General features: G+C 38.3%; 1 protein-coding gene across 1 annotated transcript in view; it reads right to left on the bottom strand.

The window, feature by feature from the left end:
* The window catches only part of Ak9 (adenylate kinase 9), a 91233-nt gene that overhangs the window by 40747 nt on the left and 28475 nt on the right, over positions 1 to 22011 (bottom strand). The window contains exons 15-22 of the mRNA XM_042693545.1: positions 20850 to 20915; positions 14081 to 14150; positions 13317 to 13510; positions 11149 to 11297; positions 9672 to 9828; positions 5911 to 6025; positions 2969 to 3045; positions 969 to 1130 (exon numbers count right to left, since the gene is read on the bottom strand). Coding sequence (XP_042549479.1) covers positions 969 to 1130; positions 2969 to 3045; positions 5911 to 6025; positions 9672 to 9828; positions 11149 to 11297; positions 13317 to 13510; positions 14081 to 14150; positions 20850 to 20915 — 990 coding nt within the window. The remainder of the gene's footprint in view (positions 1 to 968; positions 1131 to 2968; positions 3046 to 5910; positions 6026 to 9671; positions 9829 to 11148; positions 11298 to 13316; positions 13511 to 14080; positions 14151 to 20849; positions 20916 to 22011) is intronic.

Genomic DNA, 22011 nt, shown 5'->3' on the forward strand with positions numbered 1-22011 from the left:
TATATCATACATATCAGGTTTATATCTGCAAAGTGCCAAATATAAGGAAGAGGAGTTTAAGTAAAGAATTCACATGTCTGTGATGGGGGTTGGAGTCAGGGAAGATAAGGAGGGCAGAGAGATTCTTATAAATACTCTACCCATTCTTTCTGCTGATAATTGCTAGGGTATTTTATGAACAGTTAAGATGAAAGCAAGGAGAGTATTGATTCAAAGATTCAGATGAAGAGTTTGCTTGTGAAAATGATTTCGTACCTAGAGCAGAGAAAAAATTTACAAGGCACATGCCTGAAGTACTCAAAAAATGCCAGAGGATGACAGAGTCTCTGACACAGGAGCTCTTGGGACATGAAGATAGACTGATATAACATGAAGGCAGAAATATAGGAATAGATTAAACAAGAAAATGAAGGAAATGTGAAATGCAATTGTATAATTAAAATATGCAAAAATGAGAGGAAGAGGCAATAAGAGCAGAAAATAAAACAATGGTATAGAGAATATGTTTTCAAAGAATATAGAGAAAAAGTACAAATTGTTGAAAGCTGTCAAAGAGAGGAAGGTTAATAGGGTTGATAAACAGTAATTATCTAGTAAAAAACTTATAAGTGATCCTGGAAGAGCTCTGAAGCAATGCTGGAATAGACAAAAACTGGAGAAACAGTTGCACCATCTCAACAGAATGACCAATGATTCTGCCGCCATAGGGACAGGGTCCTCTCTTGCTGACTTTGAAGATCATACCAGTGTCGTGCAGGAGTATTGACGGGCTGTGCCTCTTTCCAAAATGTCTATCAGGAGGGAGTTTATGAAAAAAAATAGTTTCCATGTGAATAGCTGTTATTTAAGAGGATAACTCTGTCAAGGACTTAAATGCCCCAGAGAAAATTTTTCTCTCAGGCTTATGTTTGATTAGATCAAAAGTACAAACAAAACAAACAAGCCAAGGGCTTTTAGTAAACTCTAACCTGATGGACGTTTTCTTCCCTGGCGCCCAAGAGAATCAGCCTGCTCCGGGAACAACGACCCTCTGGTTTCATCGGATATTTCAGATGGCTCGGGCTCGTCGCGGTCTTCAGGATCCTTACCTTCAAGCTCTTCTTCATTCTCAGTTTCAGTCTCTTCAGCTTCTAGCAACAATTAGAATACTTCCTAAAAACTTGAGTTTAAGTAAGCAAATACTTGTTGAGTGGTGATAGGTACTGAAGCCAAAGTGACACATCTGGCTTTTTGCTGGTTAATGGGAGATAAGAGCTTCACAGATTTCTGCCCAGGCTGGCTTCAAACCATGATCCTCAGATCTGTCTCCTAAGTAGCTAGGATTTCTGGCGTGAGCCACCCTCTGGGTTCGGTATCTATTCAAACAGATATCCAGACTAGAAAATGGAAAGTTACCCATTTGGCATATGGCACTATTCTTGGCACTAGGGTTGAATGCATATAGTTATAGATTTTGTTGCAGTTAATTATAAATAATAAATAACATAGTTTGCTGATCAACATGTTAACTGTAAATTTAGAAAGCACAATTCAAATTTTTATGTAGTTGTTGATTGCCATTAATCTACATGGAAGCCTTCCCGGAAGAAAGATGGCAGGGGCATCAAAAAACTCATTTCCTCAAGTGTCTGTTATATATTCATGAAACTCACAAAATATGCTTATGAACATAGAAAATACTCTGGACATGGATAGTCATCCCTGAAATCTAGTTACTCAGGAGGCAGAGATCAGGAGGATCGTGATTAGAAGCCAGAAAAGTTCTCAAGATTTCATATCCCAAATAACCAGCAAAAACCATATAGGTATAGGTATTGCTCAAGTGGTAGAGCATCAATTGAACAAGCAAGCTAAGCAAGCTCAAGGTCCTAAGTTCAAGCCACTGTACCATCAAAGATATAAAAAAATTTTGTGCTACAGGAAATCTGTACATCTTTACTAATGTATTAGTGTACTAATGTATTATTAAGTACTATCATTTTACAACAGCAATAAGCATACATAAGATATAAAACTATAACGTGATATGAAACTACTTTTATTAACGACAAATCAAGGTATTGCTAGTGTTGTTTTGGTTTGTTGCATGTATTAACAGTTGAAGAAAATACTAAACTTCAATAAAAGTTTAGTGAAAATATTATGAGAATTATTTTCCCTGTGAAGTTCACAGACCTCCGAATATTACCAATGGATCCAATTTCAATAGCTCTAATCTTTTTTTTTTTAGCTTATTGTTTTTATTGTTTATGCTGTACTGGGGCCTGAACTCAGCCATAAGTGATAACTCTTTGCTTTTATTCACTCAAGGCTGGGTCTCTACCACTTGAGCCAAATCTCCATTTCTAGCTTTTTACTGGTTAACAGTAGATAAGAGTCTCACAGACTTTTCTGCTTGGGCTGACTTTGAATTATTATTCTCAGATGTTGACCTCCTGAGTAGCTAGAATTACAAACATGAGCAAGGGTTCCCATTTTCAAAGGAAGTTCTCCTGTAACAAAGATGGAAGCTTACGTGTAAAGACAATTGTGTATAGCAAGAATTCAGCTATTTTGTCAACTCTTGTGAGATTTTTCTAATAGAAGAATTCCAATGTGTCATCATGACAAATGCAACTACTGGAAGTCATGCTGCCCATCTGATTCCTCTATGTGTCCCTCTTAGAGAGTATACATGTATATCTCTGTGTACTCTTCTTATTTAGTATAGCCTTCTTCTTATTTAGTATAGGAGTTGTTTTTGTTACTATGAATCTGTATTCCAGTGACCATATACTTTATTATCAAAACTGGAAGATTTTGAGAGTGAAGGGGGCACTAGAAATACTTCAGAACCACAGGTTCTGGACTTATTGGCCAAATGAGAAGCAGATTGCACTATTTAGAATTCAATTGACATACTGCAGATGCTGAAACTAACAATAGAAGACAAAACGACACATTATCAGTCACATAAATGTGTGCTTGCCTTTTGCTTTCTTATTTATCGTTTCCATTATCTTCCGCTCTTCCTCTTCCAGTTTTAATGCTTCCTCTTTGACTTTTCTGAAATTCAAAGGCCCCAGATTTAATTATATTTGGAAGATGAGATATCTCACATTACTATAGGATTAAATTCTTAAAGTGGTAAAGCCAAAAGGACCAGGTTGTTTATGGTAGTCTTATACTTTATATTGTGTACCTTTAAATTACTCAAGTAGAGACTAGCTGCCTTTCAAGTGTTGTTATTAGGAATTTTTTTGGTAAGAAAAACCTGAATGCCATATTTTGGGAAATTATTAATGAAAGATTATCTAAGTATAAGTTGAAAGGCAAATGGGAAGATTTGTAACATTTTCCGTTTGATTAAAGGGAAATATTCTAGGCATTGTGACTAAGCCTGTAATCCTCGCTAGCTGAGAGGTGGAAATTGGGGGTGAAGGTTTAAGGACAGCAAAGGAAGGAGGAGGAGGGGGAGGGGGAGGGGGAGGAGGAGGAGGAGGAGGAAAGAAGGAGGAGAAGCAGCAGCAGCAGCAGCAGCAGCCTCTGCCGCCACTAGACTCCTTCTTAACTAATGGCTGGGCGAGGTGGTTCACACCTGTAATCCCAACTACATGAGAGGCACAATGGCTGGGCTTGGTGGTGTGTGCCTGTAATCCCCAGTGATTTTTAGGGGAAATGCAAGTAGAAGGATCCTTGCCCAGGCCAGCTAAGCATAACTTGAGTTTTAATTAACAGACCTTCAGTTGAGAAATTACATAAATTTTGTCTTATTCTTAAATTAAGATTTCATTAGTTCTCAAATACATGACTAGTTCTCATAAAAAGTAAGCAGTTCTTTAAATATTAGCAGATTATTGTTCCATTTGTAACAAAAGTTTTCAAAGCTAAAAGTAAATGGAATATATTTGTGATTATTTTCTAAATTAGTAATGTTTTCTAGTTGATATATCAAATAATAATTTTATTTTCCAGTTCAACTAAATAAAACTTCATGACATTTTGTGTTATGTTTCTTTTTCTTTTTTGTGGGGGTGGGGGGGGGCGTCTGGTCATGGGGCCTGAACTCTGGGTCCGGGCGCTGTCCCTCTTCAGCTCAAGGCTAGCACTCTACCACTTGAGCCACAGCACCACCTCCAGCTTTTTTTGTGTGCTTATGTGGTGCTGAGGAATCGAACCCAGGGCCTCAAGCATGCAAGGCGAGCGCACTACCACTGAGCCACCTTCCCAGCCCTTGTGTTATGCTTCTAAAGGAATGACTGATATGAATAACAAGCACTAAAAACAAGACCCCTGGCATTCACATATTAGTTAACCCACTTCTACAATTATCTACCTTCCAGCTTCATAATTTAGACTCCTAAATCTCAGATCAAAAAGTTAATTCTGAGGAAGGAGGATTTGAATAAATTTGAATAAATTTCTATATGTGCCATCATCAATAAGTAGTAAGCAATTTAGTGGGTTTACACAGAAAAGTGTAGTATTTAAATTTCTAGATCTTCATTTTTAGAGGAGTAGAAATACCAATTTCATCAATATAGAAGAATTCAATATAGAAGAATTCAACAATATAGAAGCATTAGAAAATTAAATCACTATTTAAAAAAAATATTTTATTCCTCAACCTGAAGAAATTCATCATTTATTGAAGTATAATCTTTTTTTTGGGGGGGGGTCCGGTCGTGGGGGCTAAATTCTGGGCATGGGGACTGTCCCTCAGCTCTTCAGCTCAAAGCCAGTGCTCTACCACTTGAGCCACAGCGCCACTTCCGGCTTTTTTTCCCCTGCTTATGTGGTGCTGAGGAGTCAAACCCAGGGCCTCATGCATGCAAGGCAACCGCTCTACCACTGGGTCACCTTCCCACCCTGAAGTATAATCTTAATCCTAGCCAGGTATATTCACATTTTTAAAGCTCTTCATTATACTCACATTGGAAAATAAACCCTGTAGGTTAAACCCACCACATGTAAATAACCAGTGTTGTTCTTTTCTTACTTAGTCAGGTTTGTGATTTCACTTTGTGGATACTACTTACCAAAAGTAAGTCATAGATAAAACACTGTTACATAATGACATTAGAGCTATGGAGCTCAAGTGGAGCAAAAAAAAAGCTAAGTAACAGCACCTAGGCTCTGAGTTCAAGTCTCAGTAGTGACATACACAAAAATGGAATACATTTGGTTGTCAAACACTGGTGAATCACATCTGTAATCCTAGCTATTCACTAGGTTGAAATCTGAAGATCATGGTTCAAAGCCAACCCAGGCAAAAAAGTCCATGTGCTCTGACTGGGAATGAGGCTTAGTGGTAGAATGCTTGCCTACCAGGCATGAAGCCCTGGGTTTGATTCTTGATTCCTCAGTACCATATAAACAGAAAAAGCCAGAAGTGGCACCATGGCTTAATTGGTAGAGTGCTAGCTAGTCTTGAGCAAAAGAAGCTTGGGGACATTGCCCAGGTCTTGAGTTCAAGCTCCACAAGTGGCAAAAAAAGAAAGTCCATGAGCTCTTATCTCTAATAAATCAGCAAAAAGCCAGAAATGTAAGTGTAGCTCAAGTGGTAGAGTATCAGCCTTGATGCTAAATCCAAGCAAAGAGCACAGGTCTTGAGTTCAAGACCCAGTACGAACATACACATAACACAAACACACACACAGAGTACATTTGGGGCTGGAGGCATGACTCAAGTGGTAGAACACAAGTGAGAATGAGGTCCTGAGTTCAAGCCTATGTACCACCAACCCTCCAAATTGATTTGATATGGATTATAGGAAAGCATTCAGAATGTGTACTTTAAAAAGTCTACATGTATTCATGAAATTTATTAGAAGTAGATCTAGGTGATAGACAATCTTTTGTTATTAGAGATATTCCTAAGTATAAATTGTGAGAAGGTAATTAAGAGGTACCATTTTTGGCAGACTTTACCTTACTGCTGCTTCATCTTCCTTTTTCTTTTGTAGTTCCATCGAAATTCTTTCTAAAATCTTAGCATCAATTTCAGGCTTATTTTGGAAATATGCTCTGTCAAGTAAATATTTTCCTGAAACACAAATAAAAAGAGTTATATTATCTTTGAAGTTCTATAGAGTTGAATGACATATATGTTGGAAAATAATGACAAAAATTATTTTTCCTTTAGGGTGGTAGCAACTCCAGTCACCCTGACTCTAGCTCTATGGTCAGGGTGGAAAAGATGGGCCATGCTGGGCTGGACAAGGCCTGGCACCATGGCACATGAGTTCTATAATTTGTTGATGAAAACCTGATGAACTGGATAGTAGATCTGCTGTTCAACAGTATATTAACAGAGCACACAGACAAATTGCTCCAATATTGACAAAATTCTTTTTTTTTTTTTTTTTGTCCGTCGTGGGGCTTGAACTCTGGGCACTGTCCCTGTGCTCTTCAGCTCATGGCAAACGCTCTACTGCTTGATCCACAATGTCACTTCCAGTTTTCTAGTGGTTTATTGGAGATAAGAGTCTCACAGACTTTCCTGCCCGCGCTGGCTTTGAACTTTGATCCTCAGATCTCAGGCTCCTGAGTAGCTAGGATTGCAAGCGTGAGCTACTGGTGCCCGGCTGACAAAATTCTTGAACCACCCCAAAGGCCAAAGTCAAGGTAGGGAAGTATCCATATTCTGCCTTTGACTAAATGTGTCTAACTTCAGAGTGAATGCCATTCAAATGCCGGTACTTAAATGGCAGCTACTGGGCAGTAGATTTTTCTTTGTGCAGTTCGTGAGACTACCAAGTCATGTTGGACTATGGAATACAGGAGCTGTAGACTTGAGGGAGCTGCATGCCCTGAATAGCCGTAAATAATTTTCCAAAAGGATTAGCTTGAAAGAATCAGTAAAATGAGGATCAGTATGTTGTAGGATTTACAGAATATTTTCACATGTTTATTACATCACCAGCAGATATTTGATGATAAGAAAAAAAGAAACATTTTACCCCATCAGTTTACTTAGTTTGTGATGAAATAAAATTGGATGTCCAAGGATAACTTGGTTGGACCAATTTTAAAAGAGGAAGTTCAGAGTTTAGTTACTAAGCAAAGTGAAGCATGAAAGGAATCATATAGAAGAATGTGCTTCCCGGAGCTAGTGGCTCACACCTGTAATTCTAGCTATTTGGGAGGCTGAGATCTGAGGATCATGGTTCAAAGTCAGCCCAGGCAGGAAAGTTTGTGAGACTCTTATCTCCAATTAACCACCAAAAAGTGGAAGTGGAACTGTGGCTCAAAGTAGTAGGGTGCTAGCCTTGAGTGAAAAAAGCGAGGGGATAGTGCCCAAACCCTGAGTTTAAGCTCTACAACCACACCATCACCACCACCAACAACAAAAGGAAGAACGAAAGAGAGAAAAGGGAAGGGGAAAAAAAGAAAAGAAAAAAGAATGTGCTAAGTGCATAATTAACATGAATTTATGTACAGTATATGTATCATTTTAGGCATATCAATCGTATCTATATTATAGCTTGTTTTTTTTTTGCATGTCATGTGTTGTGTTCTTAAATGGAAAATACTAGAACCTGCCATATTCACTCCTTCTCTCCTTTCCTCTCTCTCTCTCTCCCCCCCTCTCTTTTTTTCTCTTTCTCTTTTTGATGTCACTCCTGGGGCTTGAACTCAGGGCCTGGGTGCTGTCTCTGAGTTTATTTGCTCAAGGCTAGCAATTTATCCTTGAGCCATTGCTCCTCTTCCAGCTTTTTTTGGTAGTTAATTAGAGATAAGAGTCTCACAAACTTTCCTGCCCTGACTGGTTTTTAACCACAATCTTCAGATCTCAGTAGCTAGAGGTGTAAGCCACTAGTGCCCGTCCCTTCTTGTTTTCCTTAATCCTTTCCCCAGAGCACTTTAGCCAAGAAGTTTATTCACCAGACTATGATACAGTAGTACCTTATACATATTTATATTTGTATTAATTGCTTACCAATTATAATTCAGACTAGCAATTACATTACATGATTGGAAAACTGTATTAGCATTGGCTCTTGCTTACCTTTGACTTCAGAAATTGTTCTAACTACTTTAAGACATAATGAATATAGTCTGACTCAGTACTGTGAATCTTTTTATCTAATCACCAGCAGCATTAAATAGAGATGAAAATATTGTAGTATTTATTTTATGCTCATGTTCTAAAAGTTCGTTTGAATTATATGTACATGTGAGGTCATTTGCTGATGAATGGTCATACATTTGGGGACTTAATCATTAGTCAGTCATACAAGAGTTCTAGTGCAGATTTATCTTCAATTTATCTGTTGAAGGTTTTCTTAAAGTACTGGAGGTCTTCTTGCCAAATTGGTTATAATGAGGCACTAAGAAAGGGTGAAAAATTATACTTGTAGTTCAGAAAATATTTAAAAAGCCATCTCCTAACCAGATTTAACAAACATGGGAACTTCTTTGTCTTTTAAAAATTATTTTGAAATGATGATTAAAGATACATTCATTTTGTTTTTCCAAGTTGAGTGAATAATTTATTGTGCAGGCTGAGACAAGCAAGTTGTGTATAAAAATATAGGACCTAGCCTAGTGCTGGTTGGCTCATGCCTGTAATCCTAGCTATATAGCAATATAGCAATATAGCTGCTTTCTCTAGAAGTTGTCTCACAAGGGATTTCTGTGGCTCGACTACTTTCTTAGGATCATTTGAACTATGGTAGTGACTAGGATTAGTGATCTGGCTAATTATTTTGAAAAATATTTTGAACATATGACTTAGTGTTAATGGGGGAATTAAGTATAATTTTTGTCTTATTCATTCCATTCTTTGTGTTTAAAAACAGTTATTAAAAAACTTCAGAAGAGGGTTGGAAGCATGGCTCAGTTGGTAGAGCACTAGCCAATGAGTAAAAGGGGCAGGTACTACGTTGGAGTACCAATCTTGGACCTGAAAAAAGAGAGAAAGAATAAAAAGAAAAACACTTCAAAAGAAAATAAATACTTTTGCCTATATTAAATTTTTTTGGGGGGGGAGGTCGGTAGTGGGGCCTGAACTCTGGGCCTGGGCGCTGTCCCTCAGCTCTTCAGCTCAAGGCTAGCGCTCTACCACTTGAGCCACAGTGCCACTTCCGGCTTTTTTCTTTTTGCTTATGTGGTGCTGAGGAATCGAACCCAGGGCCTCAGGTATGCAAGGCAAGCGCTCTACCACTGAGCCACTTTCTCAGCCCTTAAAAAATATTTTTAAAGCCTTTATTTACAAGTACCCCAATTGTTTAATATTTTAATAGATTGTCTTAAATCTCTATAAAAAGGTATATAAGTTAGTATGGCACAAGTAATGAAAATATAAAGAGATATAATATATCCTATGTCATACTTTTCCCCTAGAAACTCCCATATCACATATAGTTCCTTAGGAATAATCACAATTAAGCCAGACACAAGTGGCTCCTGCTTGCAATCCTAGCTACTCAGGAGGCTAAGATCTGAAGATGGCAGTTCAAAGCCAAGCCAGCCAGCCAAATCCACGAGACTCTTACCTCCAATTGACCACCAACCCAGGCCATCTTGTGAGTGGACAAATACCTCATTTTGTGTACCTGTAACCCTCCAGGGATTAGAGGGTAGCATTTGCACCTAAGCGTTCTTCATTCTGTATTTTAACCAAAAATTACTGTCAGCAATAGAAATTTCACTGCCATGATACATCTTTATGATACATCTTCACCAACCATCATTTTCTGTATCTGTTAAACAGACCACCAAATCAGGTACAGATCCTTTCTCAATCAAGGCTGTCCACAGTTCTTTCACAGTAGGGCAGTTGTCTATGATCCATCCTCCATATTTTGGAGCACCAGGAAACCTGTCTTTGTTTTGTTCGATTACCTGTGAAGAATTGCACATTGACTATCACCATAGCTTGACTATCACCATAGCTTGACAAGTCAAGAATTCTATCTTGGGAACTCTGGCTTTGAGAAAGAAAAAAGAGAGTACCTTAATTTTAAAAGAGAAACAATTTTAACATAATGCAATTTTAAGTTTTAAAAGTTAAAAATGAGAACTAAAGCCCGTTAATCACTAAACATAATAAGCTATTTTTGCTGTACATTACTTAGTATCATTGAAAGCAGAGGTTGAGTCTAAAGGTCTGTGGTGAGGCCCAAGTCTGTATGCATGTTTCTGGGAGAAGATACACGGACCAGTCCGAGAGTAGCAAGTTCCTACTCTAGCTTGAGTTTTCAGTGGCAACACCCTTTACCTCCTTCTGTTTTGCTTTTATCCTTCAGTGTAAGAGGAGAGTTACTGAGATGGTAACTAATAGACTAGGAAGGAACTGAGTCAAAGTGCATCCTGTAGGCATTTAGGGAGTTCCACTAAACTCACCCCTTCTCTCTCAATAACAATGGTTTCCACAACAATGGCCGTTAGCAATGTGGACCTGTGAATACACCAATTTTGAAGGTTGTAGGCAAGTTTGTGTACTATCAGGTGTCAATGAATATTTGAAATCAAAGAGGAAGAGATGTCAGAAATGCCATTCATAACACTTTGGCCTATCCAGAGTTACCTGATTTTTTTTTTTTTAATTCTTAGAGCTGGGATATGGCAGCAGAGGTCTGCAATGTCAGCTGTTCAGAACCCAGACTAGAAAGATCATGTAAAGAGTCCTGTAAAAGTTATTGACACTCAAAAACAATATGGCCCTTGCAGTGTCAGTTCACAGTATTTGGGACTGTTTCCCCTTTTGGCATAAAATACTGCGTATCTGTCCATCATTTTCCCTAAGAACACACTATGTGTTCATGGTGTCTGGATGATATTTGTTAACCATGGAGCAAAATTTGTCTCACCCTGTAACTGATAAGCTCAATACAATAACTTTGCCACTGGTATCATATATACCATCTTTTGACATACTACACTAGATCAAAGATAATCACAGTTAATGAATTAATTTTAAAGATAATTACATCCCATAATTTCTTTATAATGGAAAATTTACTAAACTGTATCAGCAATTAGGTCTACTGGTATACTTCACCTATGATAATGTTGACTATTAAATGTTTATGTACTTGAAAAGCTATATATCTCATTATTGTAAAATAAGACTCTAAAATAATTATACATAGACTAGATGAATATTTTCTTAGTTTCTAAGTCAGTGATGAAAGTTATTATTCTAATATATATTTTTTTTACCTCTTTGAGGACTTCACGTAAGAGCTCAGCATATTTTTCATAAGGCTGTTCAAAATTCACATCCTTTATAAATTTTAGAGTGTCAGCTACTATGGCAACAACATCTGGATGATCTGCATTTATTTTTGCCAGTGAGTCTTCTGTTGAGACTAAAGCAAAATAACTTAATAAGTGAACAGTATTAATACTTGTAGTAGATGGTGTTATTTGCAATAAAATGTGATTGTTAATAACTGACCTGTAGAAAGTATTCTCTTACTGTTACTGTAGCACATGCTTGAAGAAAGGAGAGAAAATGTTCAGTCAGGAACCACAGAATCACAAACTAGCAGTGATTTGCAGCCAGGGGAGTACATGCACATAACAATATGCATGAGGCAAAAAGAAAGTCATGTCAGGCAAGACAAGAGACAAATCCAAGGAAGCCAGAGAGGATGTAGAGAGAGCCCAAAGATTCCATAGTCAAGCTAAACACAAGCATCTAGGAACTGAGGCAGAAAACAACTTCCAGTTGTCTGCATACTTCCAGTTACAAATAGGAAACATGCAGATGAGATGGTAAAAGGACAGAAGACAGGCAAGTTGGAAGAGACTGGGAGAAAGATGGTATGGGTTTGCTTGATTTTTAAATGTGAATCTTTCTTAAATTTGGAGCAGAAGTATCTCCTTGGATGGCTGAGTTGGTTCTTAGGCTTCAGGATGATTGAAATGGCTCTCCTCTCCTGCAGTGAGACAGGAACTTGACTGACCACCTGGCTCCTATGTTTCTGCTTCCCAGATATTACCTCAAGGTTCCAACCACTAGCGTCTTTGAATCCAATTGATCTCAGCCCAGAAAACCTCCAAATGGCTTTCAAAGAGAAGCTGCCCATTGCCTTCCTTGCCTTCAGGTGTCCTCAGGGATGGAAAGAGACACAGTTTCCAATGAACTAAAGTCAAGAAATCATAATCTTTCTGTAGATTGGAGCATGAATAAGCAAAGGTAACCAGGAAAATGTGCTAAATGTGAAGAATGATATGTCATTTGCAGGGTTATGAATGGACTTGGAAAAATTATGTTAAGTGGTGTAAGACAGGCTTGGAGAGAAAAATGGAACATGTTTTCTATCATATGTGAAAATTGTATTTAAATTATAAGCAGACATGAAAAGGGTCACATGCATATATATATATATATATATATATATATATATATATATAAAACACTGCTTGAAGTATGGTAGTATGGTATACATGGGGAGATTCGTAGCAGTGTAACTCATAATTTAACAAAATGATAATCAGCAAGCCAAAACAAGTTTTCAGGTATGTGGGGGGGCATAGGGAAAGAGGTTAGAGGCAGATGAATGGAGACAGAAAAGGTGGGTGAATATAGTCTAATATTCAATGTACATATGTGACAATGGAACCAGGTAACTTGATGGAATGTGTGCAGTTGGACAGAGAGGGGGAAAAAACAATGGAAGAGGTGACATTGACCAAGATGCATTGTACTAATAAGTTGATATATTAAATTGAAAGCCTTTCAAACAACTACTTAAAGGTATTTTTTTTTCAAAGAATTGAAGGGGATGGGGACTCAAGATGGCGATGGGACAGTAGGGAAACACCACAGTTCTCTCCAACCAAATAGAGAGTTTGAGTTCCAATGTTCGGTTTCCCCAACAGATCAACAATAGCAAAAAGGCAAACATCCAGAGAAATACAGAAAGTGAAAAAAGAAAAGGAAAAAACTTCAGAAGCTACACAAAGATGGAAAATCATGTAGACCCTTCCCTCACTGCTCGCTGGCAAGTCACTCTGAGCCAAGCCACCAAAGTGCCCGGCCCGTGGCCACTGGGGACTCCAGAGCCACAGTGGTCCATAGAAGGGCAGCACAGAACATGCCTAAGGTGCTGGACACAGACAGGGTAAACAAGAGACAGAGACCATGAGACCCAGACTCAGAGCCCCCACCACCACCCAGCCCAGCCCACAATCATCTCAACAAAATGCAGAACACGGTGGTGACCAGCAACCTACAGCACACAGAAATAGCGATCTGCCAGAGCACCGCTGGACAGCTTACAATCAGTTCCAGGATAAGTAAGTACCCCAAAGGGGATGCCTTCCTCCCTCCCATCCCCCACCATGGAAGAACAGCGCTGGTGTAACCCCCAGAGCTTGACCTGGACTGCTTCCCTTAGCACCTGGGCTACTGGTCTCGTTGAAGCTGGGAATTGTGCAAGTGCCCCCAGCAACCAGCCGCCCACCAGGCTTGACCAAGAGCACACCTGGAAGACAACTCGAATGTGGCCAGTCCCTGGCTGAAGTCAGGAAGTACATCTGTTGCCCCAACAGCCAGCAGCGGAAGAAGTCCCACCTGTGTGTCCAGGGCAGGAGACTCAGCATCCTATGTCCAGGAGTCCCTGTCTGAAGTCAGGAACCGTGCCCATAGGCCTCAGTAGCTAGGGGTGGAAGGAACCCAACCTGTGTATCCTGGGCTGGGCATCAGGCAGCTCAGGCTGCCCATACTTGGCTAAGTCAGGAACTGGAAGCAGGTTCCAGCAACTGGTGGAATACATCCAGCCCACCTGGTTTTGTCAAGAGCATTCCTGGGAGGGAGCATGAACAGTCTAGGCTGTGGGTCCTTGGCTGAATTCAGGAACTACTACCTGTGGGTTCTAGCAGGCTGCTGAACAAGCCCCACTTGTGTCTCAGGTGGGAGCCTGAGCTGTCTAAACCACCTGTCCCTGACTGAAATCAGGAACTGAGTGCATGTCTCAGCAGAGGGTGGTGTCAGCCCACTAGAATCTAAAGACAGTGAGCCCTATGTGGGTCAGACTAGCAACTGGAGGTTGGCCCCTCCCACAACAGAACTAAGACCCAGCAAAGTCTCTCTCAGCCAGCCCAGGGCTGAGAGCAGGCTTCAACAATTGACCCAGGAACCAACCTAGAACCAAGTGAAGGCAGCCACTTATTGACCAAAACAGTCAGAGTTTGGGATTTGTCTCCAAAAATCCCTGAAAAATTACAAGATTCATCAACAGCCAAGACAGAAAACTATCCCCAAAGGCCAGCAGCCACCCAGGGAATTCCAGTGAAAGTGAAGAAGAAATGGAAGACAACCACGACATCCAAGAGTTGATAGGGGCAATGACTTGAATCAAAGCAAGAAATAGTTCAGAAATGTAAAGAACAAAGAAACAAATTATCAAAAGAGATTCAGGATTTCAAATAAGAAATGCACTCAAAAATAGAGGCAGTACAGACCTCTTTAAAAGACAAAATTTATACTTTGAGAACCAACAGAGTAATAATAAATGGTTCAATTTCCTCCATGCAAACCACAATAGAAACCATAGTTAATAGAGTGAATGACATGGAAAATAGAATATCAGGTACTGGAGACAAAATGCAGCAACTGGAAAAAAAAGTCACAGATATGGAAAAAACACTCAAAATATGCCAAAGGGAAGTCCAAGAACAAGCAGACAGTGCCAAGGAATTTAACCTTTGTATAAGTGGGGTTGATAAAGTTGAGGAATATCAGAAGAGAGGGATGCGACACTTATTCAATAAGATTATTACCGAAAATCTCCCCAATCTTAAAAGAGAAAATCTTACCTACATAACAGAGGCATACAGAACACCTATCAAACAGGATCCCAGGAAGAACACTTCTAGGCACATCGTAGGAAAAACGCTAGATTTGAACAATAAAGAAATGATCCTGCATGTGGCAAAAGCAAGAAGGAGTTCTACTACAATGGGAAAAAATCAGAATCAGTGCACTTCTCTCCACACAGACACTGAATGCAAGGATAGCCTGGGAAGGTAACATTGAAACCCTGAGAACCAGCCAACCCAGACTGCTATATCCAGTGAAGCTAGCATTCACATTCAATGGAGAAACTAAAATTTTTAATAGTAAAGAAAAACTAACTGAATTCATAAACAATAAGCCAGTACTACAAAGAATATATAAAGAGGAGGATTACAATATGAGCAAAACAATCAAGATCAGGGATTTTTATCAGACAGATATCACTAGAAGACCACTTAGTAAACACAGGAGGAAAAAAAAGAAGAAAAACTTAAGAAAGCAGGAAAATGACAGGAAACACAATGCACCTCCCTATAATAACCATAAATATTAATGGACTCAATTCAAAAGAAAATAAACTGCAGATTGGATCAGAAAACAAGATCCATCCATTTGTTGTCTTCAAGAGACTCATCTCACAGCCAAAGATAAAAACAAACTCTGAATGAAGGGATGGAGGAAAATCTACCATGCAAATGTTCCCAGCAAAAAGGCAGGAGTTGCCATCCTGATATCTGACAAAATAAACTTTTCATTAAAATCAATACAAAAAGATAGAGAAGAACACTACATATCAATACAAGGAACAATCCAAGAAGAGGACATCGCCATTATCAATTTCTACTCTCCAACATTGGTGTACCCAAATACATTAAGCAAATACTCTCAGACTTCCAAGAAAAAATAGGTCCAAATACAGTAATACTAGGAGACTTTAATACTCCAATTCTCACCAAAGGATAGGTCTACAAAGAAGCCTCTGAATTAAATGATGCTGTATCTTAAGTGGACTTAATTGACATCTAGAGTTTTCTACCCAACAATAACCCAGTAAACATTCTTCACAGAAGCCCATGGAACTTTCTCCAAAACAGATCATATCATAGTTCATACAAAGAATTTAAGTAATTACAAGAGAGTGACATAATTCCTTGTATTCTATCGAACCATAGTGGAATCAAGCTAGTTCTCAATAACAAAGCATACCTAGAAATTACTCAAATATATGGAAATTGAACAGCACACTTCTGCGCAACACCTGGGTCACAGAAGAAATTAAAAAGTTCCTACAATTCTATTAAAATGAATATACACCACAAATAAACCTGTGAGACATGGCAAAAGCAGTCCTGAGGGGCAAATTTATTGTTCTCAGTGCACGCATCAAGAAAATAGAGACAGGTGGGGTGGGGGGAAGAAAATAGAGACAGATCAAGTAAATAATTTCATGATGAACTGAAACTGCTAGAAAAGCAAGAAAAAAAATGAACCCAAAGTTACTAGATGGAGAGAGATAACCAAAATAAGCTGAAATTAATGAGATAGAGACTAAGAAAACTCTAAATAAAATTAATAAAACAAAAAGCTGGATTTTCAAAAAAACAATAAAATTGATGGACCTCTGGGAAGATTAACTAAAAAAACAGAGAAGACCCAAATCAATAAGATCAGGGATGCCACAGGAAAAATTACAACAAACATCCAAGACATCCAAACAAAGAACTATTTCCAGAATCTATACTCATTGAGGAAAGAAAACCTAGCAGAAATGGATGAAGTTTTAGAGAAATACAAATTGCCCAAACTGAACCAAGAAGAAATAAATTAATAAAATAAGCCAATAACTTATGATGAGATAGAGGAAGTCTTCCAACAAAGAAAAGCCCAGGACCAGATGGATTCAGTACAGAATTCTGTAAGACCTTTAAAGAAGAACTAACACCCATACTCTTCAAGCTCTTCTGAGAAATAGAAACAGAGGGAGCAAATCCCAAAGTCAATACCACACTCATCCCCAAACCAGGCAAAGATTCAACCAAAAAAAGAACTACAGTCTAATCTTTTTGATGAACACAGGTGAAAACCTCCTCAAAATTTTTTTAACATATCAAAAAATCATATATTATGATAAAGTAGGCTTCATCCTAGAGATGCAAGGGTGGTTTAACATCAATAAATGTAATCCATCACATCAACAGACCCAAGGTCAAGAATCACATGATTATCTCCATTGATGCAAATAGGCTTCTATTTGATAAAATACAACATCCATTTATGTTAAAAGTTCTAGAGAGGGCTGGGAAGGTGGCTCAGTTGTAGAGTGCTTGCCCTGCATGCACTGTGTTTGATTCCTCAGCACCACAAAAGCAGAAAAAGTGGAAATGGTGCTGTGGCTCAGTGGTAGAGCACAGCCTTGAGCTGAAGAGCTGAAGGACAGTGCTCATGCACAGAGTTCAGGCCCCACGACTGACTAAAAAAAAAAAAAAAAAAGAAAGAAAGAAAGAAAAAAAAGAAAAAGAAAAAGCTCTGGAGAAGATAGGAATAGAAAGAATATTCCTTAAAACAATAAAAGCCATATACGACAGACCAATAGCCAATATTATGCTAAACGGGGAAAAAGTACAACCAATTCTCCTAATATCAGGAACAAAGCAAGGACGCCCACTCTCTCCACTACCCTTCAACATAGTTCTGGAATCCTTAGCCAGAGCAATAAGGCAAGAAAAAAGGACATTAAAGGGATCCTCATAGGGAAGGAAGAAATTAAACTATCCCTATTTGCAGATGACATATACCTTTTTTAAAAATAAGTTTTTTATTGTGAAAATACTGTACAGAGGGGTTATAGTTACATGAGCAAGGTAATGAGTGCATTTCTTATCAAGCATTGCTGCCTCCTCCTTTTTCTCCTACCATCCCTTCCTCCCATCTCCACAACTACTCCCCCACCCACTGCCTAAATTGTAAAGTTCGTTTTTTGATATAACGTCTTATACATCTCATTGTTGCAATGGGTCAACTTGTGTCCCTATTTAAACAATTTGTTTTTTCCCTTCCCCTCTCCAAATTATACCAACATCAAATACAGTGAAAACAGGGTTATACTGTGGGAGAGGGACATACAAAACAACAAAAAAATCACGTGGTACCTTATAAATACATAAGAAACAATATCAAGAAAGATAAAAAACACTTGTGTCCTTATGTTGGGGTTCATTTTGCTTAACATCATCTTATCTAACCTTTTCTGCTTGTCTCAGACATATACTAGTTATTGCAAATAAGGGAAACCATGGAACCTATGTTTCTTTGGGCCTGGCTTATTTCACTTAATATATGGCTACAGAGGTTGAGCAGATATTATACCTTAACGATCCCAAACTCCTAGAGCTTATAAACCACTTTGGCAAAGTAGAACTATATGAAATTAACCCATGAAAATCAATTGCCTTTCTGTACACCAACAATGTACAAGCAGAAAGGGAAATCAAGGGAACATCCCATTCAGAATAATCTAAAAAAAAAAACCCCTAGGAATTAACTAACCAAAGATGTAAAGGAACTATTTAATGAAAACTATAAAAGCCTAAGGAAAGAAATCATAGAGGACACCAGGAAATGGAAAGATCTTCCATGTTCTTGGATGGGAGAATGGCTATACTGCCAAAAATGATATACAAATTCAATGCAATTCCCATCAAAATTCCAATGACATACTTTACTGAAATAGAGAAAACAATCCAAAAATTCATATGGAACAACAAAAGGCCTAGAATAGCCAAAGCAATTTTAGGCAAAAGAAACACCACCAGAGGGATCTTGATACCAGAGTTCAAGCTCTACTATAGAGCCATAATAATAAAGACAGCTTGTTATTGGCACAAAAACAGACCTGAAAACCAATGGAACAGATTACAAGATCCAGAAATAAAATCACATACCTGTAGTCAGCTGATGTTTGACAAAGGAGCCAAAGACATACAGTGGAAGAAGCATAGCCTCTTCAACCACTGGGGCTGGGAAAACTGGGTGGCCACATGCAGAAAACTAAAAGTGGACCTCAGCCTGTCACCATGCACTAACATCAATTCAAAATGGATTAAAGACCTTAACATCAAACCTGAAACTCTGAAACTACTGCAGGACAGAGTAGAAGAGACACTTGAACTTATAGGCACAGGTAGGAACTTCCTGAACAGAGTCCCAGGGTCACAACAAATTGGAGAGAGACTTGACAAATGGGACTACCTTAAAGTAAAAAGTTTCTGCACAGATAAAGACATAGCTACCAAACTAGAAAGACAGCCAACTAATTGGGATAAAATATTTACCAACAATATATCAGACAGGGAACTCAAGGGACTAATCCACCCAAATTTAGTAAACCATTCCTTAAATGGGCAAGGGAGCTAAAGAGCGACTTCTCAGAAGAAGAGATAAAAATGTCAAAAAAGCACAAGAGGAAATGTTCATCATCCCTGGCTATAAAGGAAAGCCAAAGAAAAACAACTCTGAGACACCACCTTACCCCGGTCAGAATGGCCCACATCCTAAATTCAGCCAATGACCAATGCTAGAGGGGATGTGGAGAAAGAGGACCCCTACTGCATTGCTGGTGGGAATGTATACTAATACAACCACTTTGGAAAGCAGTCTGGAGGTACCTTAGAAAGCTAAATTTAAAGTTCCCCTATGACCCAGCCATACTGCATCTATATACAGGCATCTACCCTGAGCAACAGGACCCAGGATACAAGGACACATGTACCTCCATGTTCATTGCAGCACTGTTCAAAATAACCAATCTATGGAAACAACCCCGATGCCTCACTACAGATGAATGGATCCAAAAATTGTGGTACCTATATACAACAGAATATTATGCAGCCGTTAGAAGGACAAAATAATGGCATTCTCAGGAAAATGGATGGAACTAGAATAAATCATTTTAAGGAAGGTGAGCCAAGAGCAGAGAGACAAATGGCATATTGTCTCCCTAATTTTGGATTTTAAGTAAAAAATGCAAAGAGATATGACAAAGTAAACAGGACTCAAGAAACAAAGGACCTCCACTCAATTTGTCGTATCATTTCTAGATGACTTTCTTGACTACTTATATGGTATATATAGGTGCACATCTGAGGGAAACTAGGAGGAGGGAACAGAATCAGAGGGAAACAGGGGAAAATATACAACAGAGGGGCCCATCAGCTGCAGTGGACATAGATGAAAATGAACTAAGCAATTCAAGAGCAGCAATGGGGAGGAGGGAATGAGAGGGAAAGAGGGAACAGCTGACACTAAACAAAAGGAAAGAAATATACATATCACCCGATGTGGAAGAAATAGCTGTATTGTCAAAGATCATAGAATTCACAAACATTATAGACCATGATAATGACAATTTGTCTAGTGAAAGTTAAAATGTGTTTGTGACTTTAACTGTCACTATCTCACAATACTGTAAAATTTATGAAATTTATGTAATCACTTAATCTCAATAAAAATTATTTAAAAAAAGAATTGAAGAGAAAATAATCACCCAAAAGGATGCTAAATATGCACGTTGCTATCTGTTCACCCCATACCTGTTTTCTTTTTCTTTATTAGCAGACATCTGATTTTTGTCAAGGCCAGCAATGTACTGAGCTTAAAAACTCAAATTTCCTTACACGAGCAGAATTCAGGGAGGAGGGATTTTTTGGGGGTGCAATTTTCTCTCAACTATATAAGAAAGTTAACTTAGCTGGATATTGTCACACATTGTCCTCTACATTTTATACTCTTCCTGCTAAGTTCCCTGACATGATGACTGGAGTTCCAGCAGCCATTTTATGAATCAGTTATGGTTAGTAGCCACATACCAGCAAAAGGCAGAACAGAAAGAAAGCCTGCCTATATTTCCATTACTCTTCACCAAAGCATTGGACTTGTAGTCTGATTTCTTATGTTCATATTTCCTATATCTAGTTGTTTATAATACAGTAGTATACTTTGAAGATAGAGTAAATTGTATACTAATAGTATTTTTTAAGAAAATCATTCACTTCTTCTAAATTCTTATGTGTTATGTACAGTCTAAAGAGAACCAACCTTTACCTAAACATTAGTTTACCTTCTGATTCTGTCTTTAGCTCTTGATTAAAGTCTTGAGAAGTCATTTCACTGGTTCCTTTTTCATCTGTGAATCAAACATCTATTAACAACTAAAGAACAGTACTAAAGAAACAGGTAGTTAAATTCCCATGGAAGATTGTGGTAAGGGTCCAGAACATTCAGGACTCAGTCCCAATTTTTAGCGAAAATAAGAATTATGACAAATAGTCAAATATGTGATAATACCTGGGAAAAATAACTTGTAACAAAAGTGTGAGTGCTTTCAGTGTATCTAAGTTGAAGAACAAAATAAAATTAAAAAAAATAATCAAGACAACTCTTTCTGAGGTTGACAACAATCTAAACTCTCAGAGCAAGGACTCTCTCAGAGCCATGGACAGGGAGGGATGTCATTGTAACTGGAGATACTACTCACTCTCCCAGTTTCACATGGACCACTTCCTCACAGAAGGAACTGCAGGGGATGGTGCATTTTGTAGACCAGTGCTGGGAACTGAATCAACAACAGAGCTGGGGATCCTGGCTCCACTTGCTTGTCAACATTTCAATCTATAGGGCTGCCTTCTGTGATCAGTCTGTGTGTGCGTGGGGGGCGGGGGGAGGAAGGAAGGGAGGGAGAGTGCACTTGTGTGGTGTATTACACATGAGTTTGTGACAGGGCCCAGTTTAATTACTACTAAGCTTGAAACAAGCTGCAGGAAAAACACATAGGTAGAAGCCAGTGAATCAATAGGGTGAGCCAAGTGTTGTCTCCCTCAAAAAATCAACTCCACATTTTGTATCCAGACAAAATATAGATGCACTTTAAAACTGTGTACAAGGTGGGTAGTCTGGCTCAAGAGGTAGAGACTGAGTTCAAACTTCAGTATGGCAAAGAAAAAAAAAGAAAAATTTATGAGAACTTTAAATCTAAAATAAAACTAAAGAAAACAAATCAATACATGACACTAAATAATTATTAAAACTATGAAAGATACTTGTAAATAATCTTGGTGTGATTTAGGAAATAATCAATTTAGAAAAAGTTATGTTTTATGTCTATATCTATTTATATTTTTGCATAAGACTATAATTTGAGATGAGTTTTTATGCAAAACAATCTGATTGTTACTTTATATTCATTCAATTGATGATGGTACTTATGTCAACACACTGTTGAC

This window comes from Dipodomys spectabilis, unplaced genomic scaffold, assembly GCF_019054845.1.
Source record: "Dipodomys spectabilis isolate Male_0828 unplaced genomic scaffold, ASM1905484v1 ptg000001l, whole genome shotgun sequence".
In the NCBI taxonomy this organism is placed as follows: Eukaryota; Metazoa; Chordata; class Mammalia; order Rodentia; family Heteromyidae; genus Dipodomys; species Dipodomys spectabilis.